This window comes from Gossypium raimondii, chromosome 10 (assembly GCF_025698545.1).
Source record: "Gossypium raimondii isolate GPD5lz chromosome 10, ASM2569854v1, whole genome shotgun sequence".
NCBI lineage: Eukaryota > Viridiplantae > Streptophyta > Magnoliopsida > Malvales > Malvaceae > Gossypium > Gossypium raimondii.
In genome coordinates, this window is record NC_068574.1 from 51,769,764 (window position 1) to 51,790,687 (window position 20,924).

At 29.0% G+C, this 20,924-nt stretch overlaps 1 protein-coding gene across 1 annotated transcript; it reads right to left on the reverse strand.

The window, feature by feature from the left end:
• Nucleotides 1–4,509: 4,509 nt before the first annotated feature.
• LOC105778703 (ARGOS-like protein) lies at nucleotides 4,510–5,204 on the reverse strand. Its single transcript, XM_012602456.2, has one exon. It carries the CDS (start codon nucleotides 4,972–4,974, stop codon nucleotides 4,705–4,707), a length of 270 nt encoding a protein of 89 aa, XP_012457910.1. The 5' UTR covers nucleotides 4,975–5,204; the 3' UTR covers nucleotides 4,510–4,704.
• Between the last annotated feature and the right edge of the window lie 15,720 nt (nucleotides 5,205–20,924).

Below are 20,924 nucleotides of genomic sequence, written 5' to 3' on the forward strand. Positions count from 1 at the left end.
GGCCATCAATGTCCTAGCAGATGAAAAAAAATTTTCGGTCCCCGAGAAAGCTGAAGCCGGCCATCTAGTACCCCCAACCCTAAATTTTTTTCTGAAAAAGTGGGTGCCAGCCATCAGTTGGCCAGCACCCAAAAAAGATCTATTTTTAATCTGTAAATTTGGTGCCGACCATTAGGATCCCCAAGCCCAATTTTTTTAAAATACTCGTGTAAAATATATTAGTATGATACGAGTGGAAACAAATACGAGGGTGCCCCAAAAAATATTTTTTTAAACACCTGAGAAAATTATTAGGTGATGATTGGCATAAAAATCTAGGTGGTGCCGGCCATTTAAGTCCCCCACCCTAATTTACTGTTCATTTCAAATTATTGGGTGATTATTTTTTAACTTGAATCATTTATGTAATTATTTATTTATTTTTAGGTATTTTAGTTGAACAGATGCAAGCGAACTTCATTCACGACTGGTGGCATGTGAAGTGTACTTTCTTCAGTGAAAAGAGTATGGGAAAAAGAAATTGAAACTTAAATCAATAGCTTCAAGACTAGGTTCATAGTAATGCTTAGGGATTTTCAAGTAATAGGAGACACTATCAATAGAAATATTGGATGAACAAATTGTCGTATTCCTAGTAAAGTTTTGCTTGGAAGCCTTCAATCCTCTAACTCGTATTATAGAACTTTTAATCAAAGAAAAAAAAATTATCTAACAATAATTATATAGAAAATAATAATAATGATATGACAACACCCAATTTACATGAAACTTCAAGAGCTACATGTTTAGAGACATTGATCAATATATTTACATAAAGACATTGATCAATATATCTAGAGACATTTGAATGTAAGTTTCGAGACCAATGTTCAATGAAGTTAAATGAAATTCTTGCGGCTGGAAGAAGAGATCTAGGCAGAGGAGCCATTGATTATGAGGACGAAGAAAAAATAGTCATGGATAGTTCAACAGTTTTCAAGTTATTGAGAACCGTGAATGTTCACCAAACTTGAGTTGATCAAGTCAGACAAGAAGGTAACAACTCATAATATAGTTATTTGCCATTACTTTGGTTGATAGGTTTTCAAGGTACTCCAAATATTTCCCAAGGTTGTCGCTGACTTCGACTCCCAGTATTTGCTTAAAGATTATCATAAACATTAGAGGGCAATTTGGACTAATAAAGAGATTAGATTTATCCAAATTTAAGCACTGACCAGAGAAAGCAAATAAGAACTGATCCTGTCCTTGACAACTCTGCATTCTTCCAAGTATGCGGTGAAGAAAAGGAAGCTGTCATCAATATGTGAGTTATTGGATTCCTCCATCCGCTGACCTTGAAACCATGTAATTGATTCACTTTCCTTAGGGCCATGGAAAGAAAATTGTGGCAAAGTATGAACAAATATGTTGAAAGGGAATCCCCTGTTAGTTTCCTTTGTCACAAGTTACCAAAACAAAGTTTGTTCCATTTTAAGAGAGCTCTCTTACATAGTTTAATCTTAGAACAGACCTGAAATGCCGGTGACCAAGCCTGCACCAGTTTTGTCTTATGACCTATTTTGCAATCGGGGTGCTGCAGCCACATGGCTTTGAGTCTGTATGATCTGATTCCAAGGGGAGATTCAATACTTGAATAACCTCAATCTCAATCAAATCACTAATGTTTAAACAATGCCAAAAATCCTCTTTGCCCCTTGGTAGGTCAGAATTTACCACTTCCATTTTAAGACTTTGGTTAAAGTCTCAATCAAAAAAGAAATAATGTTAAACCTTTGGAAACGTAATTAGGCTGCTAAAGCAACACATCGAGGCGACAAAGCATGTGCTAACACAAGGATCGGTTCAATCGCTTGGACTTTCCAGTTTTATCATTTTTTAAAAATATTTTTAAACACTGTATTTATTATATTGAGATAATGATTAACAAACATATACATATGATTAGTTGAACCAAAGACAAAAGAAATAAACATTAACATATACCTATGATTAGTGGTATGGTTTTTAATAGGAAAAAATAAGGATAAATAACACCCAAAGTTATTAAACTATTAGTAAGTTTACATTTTGATCACTCAACTATAAAAAGTTATAAAATGATTATTAAACTAGTCAAAATTTTCATTTAAGTCATTAAGCTTACTAAATACTAATAGTTTAGTGACATTGGTTGTAATTTACCCAAAAAATTAATATGTTAAAATGTCATTTAATTATAAATAAGAAAAATTATTGGTTCAATATTCGATTCAATCTTTTTATTGCTTTTAACCTATTAGACTTTTTTTTTCTAATTTGATTAATGCCCAATTTAATAAATCCTCTCTCCCCTCCCCCCCCCTACACGGCAACGACAATGTTTAGGTTCGTAGGGTTTTTAGGTGACTACACGAGTTAAGCCTTAAGCTTTGTTATGTATTTGTTTGGATTAATTACTTGTAGGAAGGTGAACACTCAAACCAATAAGCCACAACATTGTAATTGAAATTTAACTTTTTCAAAACTGAAATATCCTTGTAATGTTTATTTTAATTTTGACTTGGGTTAATTGCACCAAAATCCTCAAATCATGACCCATATCTTAAATTGGTTCATGAATTTCAAATTTTATTGAATTCACAAAGTATCAATATTGTAAGAATCAAATATTTTCTTCAATCTAACTATTAGCTTAGGCATTAAATGGCTATTCAAATATGACCTAAAGCATATTTAAAATACATTGATCAAATTATAAATACGTTTGTATCTACTTTATAAACAGTTGGGATCCGACAAGTATAGAAAATAGCCATCCTAAATTTTATTTAACACATCAAATTTAATTTGCTATGTAGTAAGTACATATATGTTTAAATATGCTTCATATCATATCCAAACAGACATTAAGCTAGAAGGTAACACTAGCACTTTAAAAATTCATTTAAAATGTTTCAAAATCTAAAGATCAGTTTGAGGGCGTTTTGGTGAAATTAACCCTAAAACTTTATGCCAAGGTCTTGATGTTTTCTCTAATTTAAGGTTGAATCATTTTCAACCCTTTTGCTTTTGACTGGCTCCAAGGAGTTTTCATGTGGCTGCTTAAATCAACAGAATGTTCAACGAATAAGTTATGAATTGTTTGAGTTTTATTTGTTTGTGTTTGACTATTGAGTTAAATAAATGATGATGAATACCATCTTGAGTATATTGAACTAAAAAAAGAAAACATTTTGAGAATCATTTATTAGATAAATTAAATTCAAATAAAATATACTTAGCTCATTTATATCATCAATAACATAAATAGTTCAAAAATCTCGTGTATTGAATCGCACTAATCGCGTTGTTGTTAGGACTTTGTTTTCCTCTTAAGCTAATTAAGTTCGAGTTTCATCTTATAAAACTTATATTTAGGCTAATTAATTTGTTGGGTTAAGTTTAATTAGTTAGTTAATTTGAATTAAATTAGTCAATTCAATGTTTGTAATATTTAATTTTAACTTATTATTTGAATATAATTTAATTAATTATTATTTTATTAATATATGTGTTTTATTGTTTTATTTAAAAGAAATTTTAATTATACAAGCATAATTTATAGTTTTTACAAGATGTCATAATTACAATTACAATCAACTAGAATGCACAACCAAAATAAATTTATCATTAAAAATTGAAGTCCGGTTTAAATTTGTCCTTTTTTTTCTTCAAATTATGGAACATGTGTTTCGTTATTACATGAAACTAAAAACCAGGAAATGAGAACAAAATCTCAACCCATTTTTCAAGGGTTAGTTTTAATCTAGAATTTGATTTTAAAAAATTTGAGTTAATCGAGTTGATAAGTTTTATTTTATTATGTTAATTTAATTTGAATTTTTAAATCAAATAGAATGAAATAAAATTTAAGTCCATTCAAATAAATTTATTTGAGTAAAAATAAAAAAATTAAACTGATCATATTGAAATTTTATTGACAATGTAACTAAATTCCAAGTTAAAGAACATAATTTCAATATATATTTGAAATTTTTTTAAAACAAAACAAAATAAATATTATGATAAATTTGATTTGGTAACTTATTTAAAGTCTTAAATTTATAATTTTGATTTTTTAAATATATATAAATTAGCATTTTATATATCTTAAAGTTTTTAAAATAATATTTATATATTTATAAAAATTTGAAAAAAATTATATAAATATTATGAAAATTTGAATATTATTTTTATTTTTTGTAATTTTTTTGAGAGACATCAATTTGCATTTTTCTAAAACTATCAATAACTTAAAAATTATTTAAATTATTCAAGTTGTAAAATACGACTTAAATTGAGTATAAAGAATTAAATTATTTATTTGAATTGATTAAAAACATGTACAATTTAAATAATTTAATTAAATTAACTCAAAATTCAAAATTTAAATCATAGAAACATAGAAAATAAACAAAATAAAATGACCAAGATGAAGGAATATCCACAATTAATTTTATTTTTATGCAATTTTCCAATTATTTTCTCAAAAATATAATGTATATTTATATGTAAGAAATAACTAATAACAAAATAATGTTAATGTTAATTGTATTAATACAAAAAGAAACGTAATAAAAAAATTCATCAACTTGTTGAATTTTTTTAGACACAGCAAAGCCGCCAGCAGCCGGCACAATTGCCGACCATTTTCCTACAAAACACGCGCTTTGACACCGGTAGTTATAAAGTACTAGCAACCGCGTTGCCGACAACCTCCGCCGGGGAAAACGCCAAGAACATGAGAGCCGCCATGATCCCAACAGGAAAGAACAAAAGCACCAATGGCGGAGGCGGCAACGGCGGCAACATCAACGGGAGAAACACCATGGAGGCCGCCAAAGCCACCATCAACAGTAATCCCCCAATTCCAAAGCCAGAAAAAGCCATCGTACAATTGCTTCCTTGTTGTTTTTGGTCGGATCTTGTCACCGTCGACAAAACTCTCAGCATAATCTCACCAAAAAAAATGGCGATGAAATGATTACTTTTAGCAACGAAACTCGTTTAAAAGCTGAAACCCAATGTTGGAGCACAGAAGAGCAAGTAATGGAGATTTCCCGAATGAAAATTTAAGATAGGAAAGGATTCTGGATTTTGGGTTTTGGGTTTGTTGGGAGAATAATGAAATTTTGAAGTGAAAATGGATGAGAGAATGTGTATATAAATATATATATATAAATGAATGTCAAGTTGTATGGTGGCTGCGTTAAATCTCAGTTGTTGATTCAGAGTTCAATCATGTCGTGTCGGTACTCTTGGACCAGGAAATTTTATGTTGAGTGTCCAACAAATTTCTTTTCACTTTTGAAATACTAAAAATTAAATAATATTCTTTAATTATAAAAAGATGTTTCAGATCCGGATTACACTAGTTGATTGGCAAGTTGAATTGAATTTCGCTAGGGTACACAAAAAAAAATTAGTTGGTTCGTGAATTGATACAAAGAGCTTGAATCGGATTAAAAATTAATTGAATTAATTTTTAATAATTAATTGATTTGAATCGGATGGATCAATCGAACTAAAATTAATAATTTAATCAATTTGATCATCGATATAATTTTAAAAATATTAAAATATTTATTATATCATCATTATTTAAATAACATAATTCAAGTATGGAATTGATAGAAAAATAAAATTGGTTTTAGAAATTAAAGTTGCATATTAAAGAAGTTATTAGTGGTTGTCTGGTTGATTTAACTTAATTTGGTTGGCATTATTGTTATTGAAATAATCTTAAGGATTCGAGTGTATTTAAGCATGTCTTCTTTTCTTTTCTTTTTATTTAAGAGTTTAAAGAAAATACCGTATAAAAGTAATTATTAATGAGAGAAAATTTTTAAAAGTTAAAAATGGATCACAGAATATTATTATTAGTGGTAAAAATGTTAATTAATTATTTTTAATTCTTAATTTTAAAATAATAAAATTATAAACATTTTTGTAATTTTTTGTTTTAATATTTTTATGAATTCACTAATAAAAATTATTTGGTTTATTGCCAATGTAGTTTTTAGACTCTGCAAGTAAGATCATGGGTTGATAAGTGTTCTATATAAGGATATAGTAAAATATTGAAGAAGAAAAAGAGACACATACTAATTTTTTAAAGTTACTTGTGAAATAAAAAAAACATACATTGTCGATTGTACCAAATATTCACTTATTAAATTAAGAGAAAGTATTTTGTACACCCAAAGTAGGGTTGAGTTATCGACAAATATATTATATAATATAGTAAAATATTAAAATTATTAATTATCGAGAAGTGTATTATATAAAATGAATGAGATACATAATAATTTTTAATTATACTTATGAAGTTAAAAGTGTACATTGCTAGATCACCAAATATTAGGATTAAATTTTGACATAGCGAATGCAATTAAACTACTCTACAAACAAAGATAAAATATTGACATATATTCTTAAAAATATTAATAAAATTATAATAGACACGTATTATTTATTAAATCATACTTATAAAAGTAAAAAATTTACTGAAAATGACCAGAATAGTAACTCATAATTTAGTCCACCATTCTATTTTATTATAGATGTACAATGATAAAAGTATAAGAAGAGAAATTGAGAATTGCCAAGAAGGTAATAACACGATAAAAATGTGAAAAATCCCAATATTTGGAGCCTCCTTTTTGTTGTTAGACATCAAAAACATTGAAAAAATTGGATGATTTGAATTAACTTTAAGAAGGTAGAAATCAATATTCAAAGTATTTAATTCCAAAAATTTGATTGGAAATTGTAGCTGCGTTTCCTTAGTCAATTTGTCCTTCTAAATCGACTTTTAACACTTAATTTAGCCACCATAATCATGTGTCAATTTTCTTTCTTTCGTCATGTCCTAAACCTTCTCTCTTTCCTTCGCCCTAACTTTTTGTAAATATTTTATTTTGAGAAACCCATTTATTATTCCACGTGTTTAACAGTTGGATGGTTTGTCGAGTTTGATGGGTCAATTTAGGTGGAGTTGAGATTTTCATCTCGATTTGATTTTGGTTCGGTTTGTATTAGTTTTTGATAGTGTATACGTTTTTCGAATTTAAAGGCTTTTAGTGGATAAAAATATTATAGGATTGTTTATATTATGAGTTAAATTGTATTTTATTTTTTTACTTAAAAATAGATAAATTAGTTCATGTATATAAAATAAAAATAAATGAATTAGTCTTTCTATTAAAACTTCCATTTATCTTCACCGCTTAATATTGATATATGTATATTAGCATGAGATACCATGTGTAACTATCTAATTATTCCGTTAGTCGCGCCAATTGTTATCAGTAGATTTGAATGAAATTTTTAATAAAATAATTAATTTGCTCTTTGATATTATGTTTAAGGATAATTTACTCGTTTTGAGTAAAAGAAAAAGTAAAATACAATTAGACTTCTAATATATCTATTTTATATTAAACCTCAAAGTTATCTTTGTTTTACAAAGTTAACAATAAAATAATATTATTATCTTTTCATATTTTTAATAAAATAGTATTACAGTAAAATTTGAACTTAATAAATATGAATTTTAAACTTTTAATATAATTAATCATAAAAATATATTTATAAAGAGTAAAACAAGTTGGCAGGTTGGGGGTGAATTCAGGCCAGAGGAACTTTTTTTTTTTAAAAATTTCTGCTACATGGGAGCCACGTCTTATAGAGAAATTAAAAAAATAATAATCAAATTGCTAAAACTAATTAAAATTAAATATAGTAAACAATAGGCTCGAATTATTGACAAAGCCATACTTGGATTAAATTATAAAAATAAAAAAGAAAAATTTTTATAATTTAATGTTTAAAATTCTAAAAGAGAATGAAATTGAATTGGGTAATCAAACAAGATGTTTAGTTAAAAGAAGTAACCAGCCATGTTTGAAACTAGAAAATACTTGTCAGTTGTCAGTCACATTCTCTAAATAAAGCTTTAGGGACTCCTATATTTAGTTAAATCCTTACTACGAATAGATCCTAAGGAATTTGATTATATATACAATTCTTAAGCTAAAATAGAAGATATTATGCGCTTAATAGTATTCGAATACAGATATTTTGAAATTCAGTTAAGTTTTAGTAGAATCGATATTTTATATTTTATTTGAATAGCACATCTATAATTATAAAATGTATATTTTATTTAATTAATTCTCTATAACAATTAATTATTTTAAATTTTAAATTATAATGGTTTTATATAAACAAATATATTAATTATATTTTATTAAATAAAAATAATTTTAGTTAAAATATTATTTTAATAAAATGTTTAAATTTCACATAAAAATATGTTAATTATATTTATTAAATAAAGATAATATTTAATAAGTGGAATTAAATATATAAGTTAAAAGTTTCAACTATTAATCTCTTGAATAGCCTACAAGAGAAAGCTATTGAGTTCCCTTTGGTTCAAGATATGGATTGAATTCTTTGCCAATATAAGTGTTATATTACCAGGATGAAATCTACCAACTCTAAGTTACCATTAAAAACTTATTTAATTAATTTTAAAATTTTATATTGGTGTTTAAATAGTTTCATTTAATTTATTAATATAATACAATATAATTAAAAATTTCAATTTAAACATAGTTTTATTTTTATAAGGTGAAGAAAATAAGTTTATAACAATAATTTCTTTATAACATCCAAATGTTGTTATAGATTATAATAGACAAAATCTTGATAGATAAATGGGAAATAGAGGATTAACTGTATTTTAAATTGTCTTCCAATAAAGCTTTGGTATTGTTGGTTAGGGTTGAGACTTGAGTCTCGCCATTCTAATTGCAATATAAGTAGGGTCTTTAATCTTAACATATGCATATGTCATGATTTGCTATATTTTATATCAACAGTGGAAATATCAAAAGAATTTGGATTATTAAAATTTAATGTTTACGTGAATCAATTTCAATCTAATCCGGTATAAGGTTAAAATTGAAGTTGTTCAAATTGGAGTAAAATGAAATTCTTGGCGTCCAAGACAAAACCAAGTTGGAACGTTGGATTCAACTTGTTTCGTGTCCCTAGTTACTGCTTTTGCAAACAAAATCAAGTTGGAACGTTTGGATTCAGTCCAAATTCAAACAAAATTGGTTAACTTTGCTGATTATAATTTAACTACATAGAATGATGTATTTTTATTATATATGTATGTAAAATTACATATTTAAAATATAGGTATGCATTTATAAATAATATATAACAAATAATAAAATGTACATTTTGAAATTAATAATAATAACAATACATATACAATATGTACGAAATTAAATTGAGAGTAAAAAGAAATTAAATAGATAAATGCATCATATTAAGCATAATAAATGTATATTAATTATTTATAATGGTATTGTTTTTTTTCTGTAGTACATTATTGACAGAAAATTTCAATATTAAAAATTAAATTATAAAAAATTAAATATCAAGTTGACTTATAACATTAACTCAATTAATTAATTATATAAAAATATGAAAAACAAAAACACCATCAAATTAATTAATAATAACCATTCAATCGAAAGTGTATTTTAATATTTTCTCATATCAATTTGAGAATATAATTTTACCCATCACCTACATAAAATTTTCAAATTAATTTATATTCATATCAGACAGTCATGATTGTTGAAGGTTTTTTTTTTACCTTTGAATAAATAATTGTTGAATTTTTACATAAAAATATTTAAAATTTACGTGCATCATCCATTATGTAAACGAATAAAGTATAAAAAACAAAAACATATAAAAGTTAAAATACGTGACTATATGACCACAAAAACAAAATGATGGTAAGATAAGATAAACATGTGAATATATATATATATATATATATATATATATATATTTGTATAAGAAAAGTAGTGAAAGGAGGAGGTGAGAATTAGCCATCCATAATTTAAATCTATTATTTAAACACACTTGTGGAAAGTCCCAAAAAATCCATTTTATTATTTAAAAAACAATAAATTTTATTCTCATGATAATATTTATATTAAATAAATAATAATATTAAGTGGAATAGAAAGGAGTGAGGTTCGAAAATGCTCCCAAAATGGAAGAACGCTGGGGGAAGGGAGCAAAGAGAAAAGGACAGCAACATCGTACACAAAGCATCTTAATTCAATGAATAGGGCCGAAGACGAGTGAAGAAAATCGACGTCGGCGCGTCTTTCGGTAGTGATAGCTGAGAAAGATTCATTTACTTTTCGGTAATTGAGGTACAACACACGCAAGTTGGCCGTATGCCACTCGCTAACCTACCAACTTTCTGTCATTCAAGATGCACCGAATCTAAACCCACTCGCTATCCCACGCCTTTTACATTTTCTCTCTTTTATTTTTCTCCCAACCCCACACGTAATAAAATCTTTATATTATTATTTAATTTGATATAATGAGTGAATCGAATTTTAATTCGATTAGAAAAGTTACAAATATATTTTTTATATTTAAAATAAATTATATTATATTTCTTTTATTTTAGTTAATTTGAGACCAACTCAAAATTAATAATATCATGATAAATAATTAACTTCATTTAATATTTTTTAATATGATATATTTATAGGGTTTTTTTACGAAAATAATCCAAAAAAATATAAAAAATACCAAAATAGTATACCATTTTTTAATTACCAAAATGGTGCAAAAAAAAACAAAAAAGTTAAAAAAAAGCTACTGATGGAAGTGACAGGACCCTGGTGGAGGGCCTGCCACAGGCGGCACCAATGGTGGCAGTAGCAGAGGCGGCACCAAAGGTGCCACTACCACAGGCGGCACCAGCCCTTATATTGGGTTGGGGGGACCATTCGACTGGAGGAGAAGAAAGAAGGAGAAGAAAGAAAAAGAAAGAAAAGGAAAGGAAAAGAAAGGAAAAGAAAGAAAAGGAAAGGAGAAGAAGAAGAGGAGGAAGTAGACACATCAATGGGTGGCCGGCCTGAGAAAAATTTTCGGCCCGCCTCCTAGGCCCGGGCCCGGCCAGGCCCGAAATATGGGCCTAAAATTTTGCCTGGCCCGCCCGGAAAAATATCATAAGCTGAGTCCGCCGGCCATACCGCCCATTTTTAATAAACATTAAAAATTATTTTAAAAATAAAAATAAAAATATTTTAAAAGTATATTAAAATAAAAATAAAAATAAAAATATATTTATTATATTCGGCCGGTAAAGGTAGGCAAAGTGGGCTGGGCCAAAAAGTGGTGCTCGAGGCCTGGCTGCTTTTTTAAACAGCCTCTTTTTTGCCCAAGCCCATATTTGGGCCTATATTTTACCCGAACCTCCGATATTTTTAGGCGGTCGTCGGGCCAAAGCGACAGTCTAGAGGAAGGAAAAGAAAGAAAAAAATAAGTAAAGGTAATTTTTTGTATTATTTTAATTTTTTGTAATATTTGTAAAAACCTATGTTATGTACATTATATGTGTTTTATTATTTTATTTAGCATATATATTTTATGAAATTTATTTAGTATGAAAAAGCCATGTTATGTACATTCTATGTAAATTAGATAATTTTTATGAAATTTATTTAGCATGTTGTAATGAGTTTTTTTACAAAATAGCATTAAAAATAAAAATAAAAAATATGTTTAAGAAAACATAAAATATGAAAAGAATGTAAAATAATAAAATACGAAAATAAAATATTTTTGAAAATAATAAAATCCGAAAAATACGAACAAAGGGCGAAATAAGAGTTTTTACAAAATTAATGCATTTCAAACATAATGTACTAAAATAACGTAAAATGATAAAATACGAAAATAATATATTTTTGAAACAATGAGGCTTTGGTAAAAAATACAAGAGTTTTTACTAAATTTATTTAAAAACACATTAAAATAATACATTTCAAACATAATGTACTAAAATAATGTAAAATAATAAAATACGAAAATAATATATTTTTATTGAAAGTAATAAAATACGGAAAAAATACGAACAAAAGGCCGAAATAATCTTAATAACAAGATAATAACTAAACTAACAACAAAAAACAATAAAAATTATACAAAAAATATAATAACAAGATAATCCTTTTTTTTTAAATACCTTATTTTTTCTATTTTTTTTCTTCTCTTTCTCTCTTTTTCTGCACCACCTTCTTCTCCTTCAACTGGACTGAATCAAGCTTTATAACTGAAGTGGTGCCACCTGTGGCAGTGGCACCTTTGGTGCCGCCTCTGTCACAGGCACCTTTGGTGTCGCCTGTGGCAGGCCCATCATCCAGATTTCTGCTTTTTTTTAACTGTTTTGTTTTTTTTTTTGGTACCATTTTGGTAAATAAAAAAATGGTATACTATTTTGGTTTTTTATTTTATTTTTTTGGATTATTTTAGTAAAAAACTCTATATTTACATGTTTAAATTTTATTTTACTCATACTTTAATCTATTTTTTATTTTAATATAATACATATTTTATGTATTATTAATAATTAATTTCAAATCATATATTTTATTATTTATTATATATTATTTTTAATTCACATTTATATTTTAAATAAATGATTTCCATACATATACATATATAATAAAATTTTTAGTATAAAATACTACTAATTTTAACTAAATCCTTCTAGATATTGTCTCGGTTGTCATTTTTTTCTTACTTTGTCACTCGTGTAGTTTCGTTTTACCCTTCCATGGAAACGGGTCGTATGATTGTAGACAATTTTCTTTGCGCCCTTCGCTTGATCAAAGTTTAGCTTTGGCTACCAATTTTTATTACGCGCATTTGCTAGTAATTTTCAGCCTCCTTCTCTTAGGTAATCTTGCTTTTAATCACTTTTTCTGTTAGCTCGTCTACTTCTCGATGATGCATAGAGGTAATTATATATTGAACTTTGTTTTAGCTTATATTAATTATCATTTTCTTTTCGACCAAAAAAAATTAAGAAAAAATAAAAATATTGATCTTAAAAAACCACAAGGTATTTTATTGAAACGAGATTTATCAAAAATTATTTTAATTAAGTTTTACTGGACACTTATTTATAATATCTTCTTTCAAAAAGAATTTTTTTTTTAAAGTCGATTGAGTATTAGCTCGATAAAATGTTAGGTTTATTAAAATTATTTTCAGTCAACAAAAATCTGAAAAACAGGTTCGGGCGTCGGTTACATATGAGGAAGGATTAACACCATCATAACGCCCAAAATTGGTATCTAATTGATTAATTGATGTTTTAGTGTCGAGAATTGAAAATTTGAAGAGAATTTAAAACACGGTTCCTCTTTGCATAATGTTATTTGATTAAAATATCACTCAACTAAATTAAATTTTATGGAAGAGGGCCTTATTTCGTACCCGTAAGTTAGGACACAATCCCTCAAATTCTCGAAAACCAGAATAATCGTCATTTGATCGTTACCTAAATCTTGTTTTTTATTTTATTTTAAATAGGATATTTGATTACTTCGGTTCTAAAAAGATGTCATACTCTGTAAGGTAGGAGCACGACTTCCTCAAATTCCAAAAATAATGAACATTTCCTTGGTTTTAAGTATTTTTTATACGTTAGATAAAACGAAGGTAACCCCTTTTTAAAACTATATGCATTCAAAAAATCGGATGAATATGTTGTAATATGACACGTGAAATGATGATAGCAAAATAAAACGAGATAGCCATATAGGTAAAAATGAGCGATAACAATGCAACTATAATAGTAATGAGAATATCGATTTGTAATAATAATAGCACTAATCATATCATAATTATTATCATAATAATATGAATAAATAAAATAATGATAATAATAACAAAGGTAAAATAAAAATAAAATGTATAAATGAAAGGAAATATAAATAACATAAATTTAAGCGTTAAAATAAATGACATAGTAAATAAAGAGGCAAAATTAACTAACAGAGGGATTAAATTGAAATTTAAGTGAAAATTAAATTATAAATCGCAAAATAAATAAAGAAAAGGGAAAATAAAGGACTAAATTGAAAGTTTAGTGAAATCTGATGTCTGAATTAAAAAAAAGGACATACAGAACTAAAGTAAAATGCGATGCAAAATTTCAAGGAATCCGAGGAGAATTAATCCAAAAAAGTACACGCGTCATTCCCAAGGGGTCAGTGGTCTAAGGATCAAACTGCAAATGAATCCAAATTGAGTGGCATAATTTCTAAAAAGAAGAAATAGTGAAATTAGGACCAGATTTAAAAAACTTAAAAGGCGAAAGGACTAGGGCCATAAATAAACTCTTTCCACGAAAATGCATGGATCCCAGGGGATCCGAATTTGGTTGGCAGATCAGGCCTGAAACGACGCCATTTTGGCGTCTGAAAGTTAAGCCCAAAATGACGCTGTTTTATAGGGCTATATAAGTAAAAAGAAATGTTTAAAAATTTATTTTCTTCGGTCTTTAAAAAATAAACATTCCCTTCTCTCTTTTTTTCTCTGAAGTCTTCCTTAGGCTGGTCATGGGAGCCACCGTAGCTCCGCCGTATCCACCGGTCATTGGCAACGGCGATCGCCTCCTTCGATGGCCGAAAAAAATTCTAAAATATCCCATTTGACTCCCTTTTTCGCATAAAACTCTGATTCGGAGTCAAAATTGCCAGAACTATAGCCAAAACTCCAAAAAAGGAGAGAAAACCTTTCGGTTTTCTTCTCTCCGATGAAGCCTTCAACGAATCCTTATGGATTCAAAGGTCCTTCGCATCGGGGAAGATTGTGTTTCCTCGGAGACGGAGTCCTCACCCACCCACGATGGCGGAAGACGAAGCGTCAAGTAAAAATCTAAACTTTTTATTTTATTTTTTTCGATATAAAAAAGGCAAAATAAATGAACCACCTTTGTTTTGTTAAAAAACTCTATTGCTTTCTCCGTTTTGTATTCAATTTTTTTTAATCTATTCGATTGTCTCTAAAAAAACTTTACATGGTTGTTATGGCTTTAATAGCCGAATGTGTTACATTAGACTATTATTTTTCATTTTCTTTTTTGCTATTCTTTGTGTGTTGCATTTCTGTCCTTGTTTTTTTCTTTTTGCAGGCATCCATGGTCAACGGCGACGATGGGAGTCGCACCTTTGCTATTTTGGTGCAATGGTGGCAGAGAAGACGTCAGGCCTCGGGCAATGCATCCGCTGACGTGGCCAGAAGTAGCAGCACATAGGGGTCTAGGGTTTTTTGATTTTCTGAAAAAAGTTTAGGTCGTGGGCTTGAGCTTTGATTTTTAGGGTTTTTGTATTTGGGCCATTATTTTTGTAAATGGACTTTGATTTTTTGGTTTTTGTTTGAGCCGAACGAAATTGGGCACTTACAGTCTACATTTTAAAAATAATAAAATAAACTTAGATTCAAAATCTACTTACACATGAGAAAAGATTTACTGCTCTTGTAACATCCAAAATTGAACTTTATTAAATACATGTCTCAAACAAGAATTTTGAAGACATGTTTCTTCACCAAAAGAAATCATGATATAATGAACAAAGAAAAACAAATGATGATAGAAAGGTTCAAAGTACATACGATTCTAGAAATCCTAATTTGAAGATATTTAGTCACGCTTTCATTGTCAAAATATATACTAATAACATATAAAACAAAGTCAAAAGATAACAAATCATGAGTCAAACATGTGTATATGATATCCATTAAAGCTTTCTTTTCTCTTTTCCTTTTGTAATTTTCTTTAACTTTCTTTCTTTCTTTTTCCCGGAACAAGATTAGTGACTAATTCTCCGTTTTCTGTAGACCCATTAAGGGGGTAGACGCTGATCATGAGTTTTAAAGCTACTTCATACTTATGGCGAGGATCGAACCTCTGGGTAAGGTAGGAGAGAGACCCTTATCATCTTACCTAACTCTCATGGTTAAGGAAAGTATATATTTATTTCTTGTTTGGATGGTTAAAATTTAGAGTTAATTGCATCATACATCTCTAAAATATACCTTTAATTTTTAATTGATCCTCAAACTTTAAAACATTCAAATTAGATCTTCAAACTATCAATGTTATATCAATAAGATCATTCCATTACTAAAATAGTTAAATTAGTCATTAAATGATTTGTCAAATCTTATGTGATAGTTTAAAATGAAAAACTTAAAGAAAGATTGAAGCTTTTACAAAGCCTTTATCATTCATTCTCTTTTTCAAATTTACTTTATTTTTAATTTTAACTTTTAAAAGTTATGCAAGAACATTATACTTTTTTTAAAAATCATTTTAAATTATGTTAAGCAAAAGATTTGGCGTGACATATGATCAAATTAACAATTTTAATAATAGAACCTAATTGATATAACATTGATAGTTTGGGATGTAATTACAATGTTTTAAAGTGTGTGGACCAATTTAAAATGAAAGTCATAGTTTATAAAGGAAATTATTTTTTAGCAAAAGAAATTATTTTTAAAAATTTATCAATTAGGTTCTAAAAATGATTTTTATAAAGGAAATGATTTTTTTTAAGCAAAAGAAATGCCATTAATAGGGATAACAATAACAAAAGGAAAAAAAAAGTAGAATATCTAAACTCAAGTCAACAAGCATACCCAATACACCGAACCTAACTCCCCTCGTATTCACCCAAAATAAAAGAATAATCAGAGATTAAAATAGCATAAATAGAAGAAGGACAACTAACAAATTCAAAGTAGTTCACATGAGATAAAGTTGCCCTCGCCAAAGAGTGAGCTATTTTATTAACATATCTACGAGTCCAATTGTTGCAAGATCACTAGATGTAACACCCCTTGCCTGACCCGATTGTCGGGTCCAAGCTACAGGAGCAGAAATCAAACTTATAAAAAACCATGAACCTGTTTTGAATAAATAAGATTCATGCTCTACTTCTTACTATTGATTATCTTGAATTTGAACAGACACTAGATACACTTAATATAAAATTATTAGCAACTGAAAAAGAACTCTCTTTATTGACATTGACAGAAGATGAACAGGGAAATATCGATTTCAAAGATCGAGTCAAAATTTTGAAATTTTTATTCAATATAGTTAACTAATCCTAGCAATCAAACAATTAGAAAAAAATCTATTGGAATAAAAGAAATAAGCGAAAAAGTTCCACATTCGTTGTCGAAGCAAGTAGAATCAATCGGCCAACATATAATCATTTACACATGTAATCAGGATTTAATCACATTCAAAATCATGTTAAACAATCAATTTCAAGTATTAATTGAGCTTACGAGAGCTCTTTTGTCAATCTGAACTTAAAATAGGACCAAATTGCACAGTTTTAAAAGTTCAAGACCGACGTCGTGACGTCACCTCTTCCACGTCGTGATGTCACCAAATAGTATGTCACGTTATGACATCAGGCCACTCAACGTCGCGACATGACTCACTATCGATCTGTAACACCCCTAACCTGTCACCTTCGTTAGATCAGGGTTATAGAGTATTACCATACAATCAGGAAACATTTATCAATATAACATCAAAATAAATAAATGACATTCAAACATATCAATCATAAGCATTTTGTCCCTAAATCGAGCTTTCAAAGCCCTAAAAATAGCTTTGAAGAAATTTAGGACTAATTTGAAACAAAATAGAAGTTTTAAGAAAAATTTGTAAAAATTGGAAAACAAGGGTCACACAGTCGTGTGGTCAGGCCATGTGAAAACACCCTAGGCCATGTAACATTCAATCTAGGGACACACAACCGTGTCTCAACCCGTGTCCTCACCCGTGTAACTCACTGAGTTTCCCCACACGCCTGTATGCCAGGCCGTGTGTTAAGCCATGTAACTCTCTGAGTTGCCACACATGCCCCATGTGCCAGGCCGTGTAACTCACTACTTGAAACACTAAGAAACTCTCAAATGACACACGACCATGTGACAGCCCGTGTCCCAGGCCGTGTGCACCAAATTTGACCCAAAAACATGCCATTTTAAAACCAAACCATACCTATTCACCCACTCCAATTATGCACACATTTAATAAACCTAGGCACTACTTCAACACATCTAAATATACCAATTCAATCAATTAATTTCATCCAACCAATATGTCATTCAAAGGCACCACATATATATATACTAAACATTTAGTAAAAAAAATGATCAAAAGACCTCCTTTATAAGACATCGAACAAATAAGCATTGCACCATGATTAAGCCACTTCATTCAACAACTAAACATCAAGGTTTTCATCTATGTAATACATAAGTATACCTGTTTCATCAATACAAAGCATACCCTAAGCAAAACACACATCTCATTCATAAAATATACCTATCAACATTTCAAAACCACATATTTATCTATATATACATGCCACAACCCCAAGAGATACAAAAACTACCAACTTAGATGGATAGTGTGAGCCGATTGATTGATCTTTCCAAAATATTAGTAACGATTATCTACAAAACAATCCACAAGAAACCCTATAAGCGTACACAACTTAATAAGGACATAGTATAACATTTAATCTAAATACAATTAGGCACAATTCACATATTATTTGATTCAGGGTTATCAAAGTACAAACGGAGCACGAATGTGTATTTAGGGGTATTGAAGTACAAAAGGAGCACGTATGTGCATTCAGGGGTACTGAAGTACAAACAGGAGCACGTATGTGCATTCATACAATAATTATCCATAAACATATAAACTAAAGAACAATAATATAATTTTACAAGTAGAATTTCATTTATGCATTGAAAAAGTATGTACTTACCTACGATTTAAGTCCGGCCAACACGCAGGGACTATTCCGTTATTTTCCCTATTCCTCGGTTATTGTCATTTTTATTCAAGTCTTGATCTATATAATAATTAAACAAAATATATTAATCTCATACACATTTCACATTCCATTCAATGCATATGACCCTTAAATTTTCATTAATTACACATTTCCTTAAACTTTTACATCTTTTACAATTTAGTCTTTTGACCCGAAAATCGTCAATTTGACCATTTTCTAGGAATCAAATTACAACCGAGTATTCTAGGCCCTTTAGCAGTCCCTATTATACATCAAATTCACTAAAAAACCTTGAAATTTTGATATTTTAATAATTCAATCCTTAAATCAAAATCTAACAAAAATTACTTTACAAAACAACCAAATACCACAATCAAAGCTTCAAACACATAGTTATCATAAAAAAACATTCAAGATTCATCAATCGAAACTTATAAAATTTTTAACAGATTCAAAAATGAAGCTTTGGGCTAGCTGGACCTAGTTGTAACGATCTCAAAAACATAAAAACTACAAGAAATATGTGAGAATTAAGTTTATATGCACAAGGAGAATGAAACAAAAGCTTGGAGCTCCCTTAAATGGTGATTTTGGCATAAAAATGAAGAAGAAAATGTTTTTCTTCCTTTAATTTTGTTTTAATTTTACTTTTATTATAATTTTGCCATTAATCACATGTTATTTTATCATTTTCACTCTAATTTCCATCCAACATTAATGGCTAAGGGCTAATTGCTACATAGGTCCTTCATTATTTAATAATTAACCTATTTGATCACTTATGCAATATTTACTAAGTTTTGCACCTTTTACAATTTAGTCATTTTTCTTTAATTGTCTATCTAAACGTTAAAATTTCTTAACCAAATTTTAATACGACTCTAATTACCCCATAAATATTCTATAAATAATATTTATGGGTTGACACGATGGAAATTGGTGGTCCCAAAAACACTATTCAGTCACTACTGAAAAACGGGTTGTTACATTATTGCGACGAGGTGGGTTGGTCGTTGGGACATGGACTCTGTTTTACATTGTCAGACCACTCAAGAGCCCCCGTTAGAGATCGCCCTAGGTGTCGCGACAACAAGCCATGGGTGCCATGACACCACTATTTCACAAGACAAAAAATGACTGCAGGGGTAGTCCTTGCCCAACATGTCCCTCGACCAAAATTAGACGATCAATGGCATTTTGGTCATATTTTTTAGGTCTATATTCTAATATTTTAAACCATTGTTTTGGATTAAAAAGGAGGTACCTTTATTCTTATTGCTTTAACATTTTTTTAGCTTAGTTTTTGTTGTCATCTTCTTCTGGCTTTCTAAGGTTTACACTATGTTTGGTTTGGTGTATTGGATTAGCCAATACACCCCTAATCCGTGGGCCCCACTTAAGCCCCTCTTAAGCAGTTGTTTGGTTCAATGTATTGGCTAATACACCCCTAATACGTTACGGCCCTAATCCCCGAAAATTCCCGATTTCTAATCCCTGGCTCCTCCTCAGTTTACATCCGTTTTAGTTTCACGCCCTAATTTGCCCTCTGTTTCCTGGGTTTGTCTCTTCTTTATCTCCTTCATTGCTTGCTTCGCCTTCGGCCAGTAGCCCCAATTTCTTGCTTCGCCTTTATCTCCTTTCTTTGTTTTCTGTAACATCTGAAGTTTTAACCCGAAGCCCCAAATTCTTCTCCTTTCTTTCTTTGTTTTGATATGAGACCGTAAGTTTGCACCTAGTTTCGGTATTTTTCTTCATATAAACTATGATCATTTTCCTTGTATGCTAATTAATATCATTCATTTACTGAGTTTTTAGCTCTTTTGGTTTTATATTGCATCATTCATTTTTTGAAGTATATAGGCTTTGTTGGTTCGTTCTAACAGGAATTGGAAGTTGTTTCATTTTGGGTTTAAATTGTTAAAAGCATTAATTAATCAAAGGAAAAGAAGCGTTTTTAAGGGGGATTTGGGGTTGCATGTGTTCTTCTGTTGTTCTTATTGATTTGTTGTGTAAAAGAAAGCAGTTGGTGTTAATTGAAGTTATTTTATATGCATTTGATTGGTTTTATTTTTGGCGATCGATTTTGTTGTCATCTGTCGGTCATTTGGTTCCACACTTGGACGACTTCGGTTTTGCGAATTTGTAAGTCGATAGTGT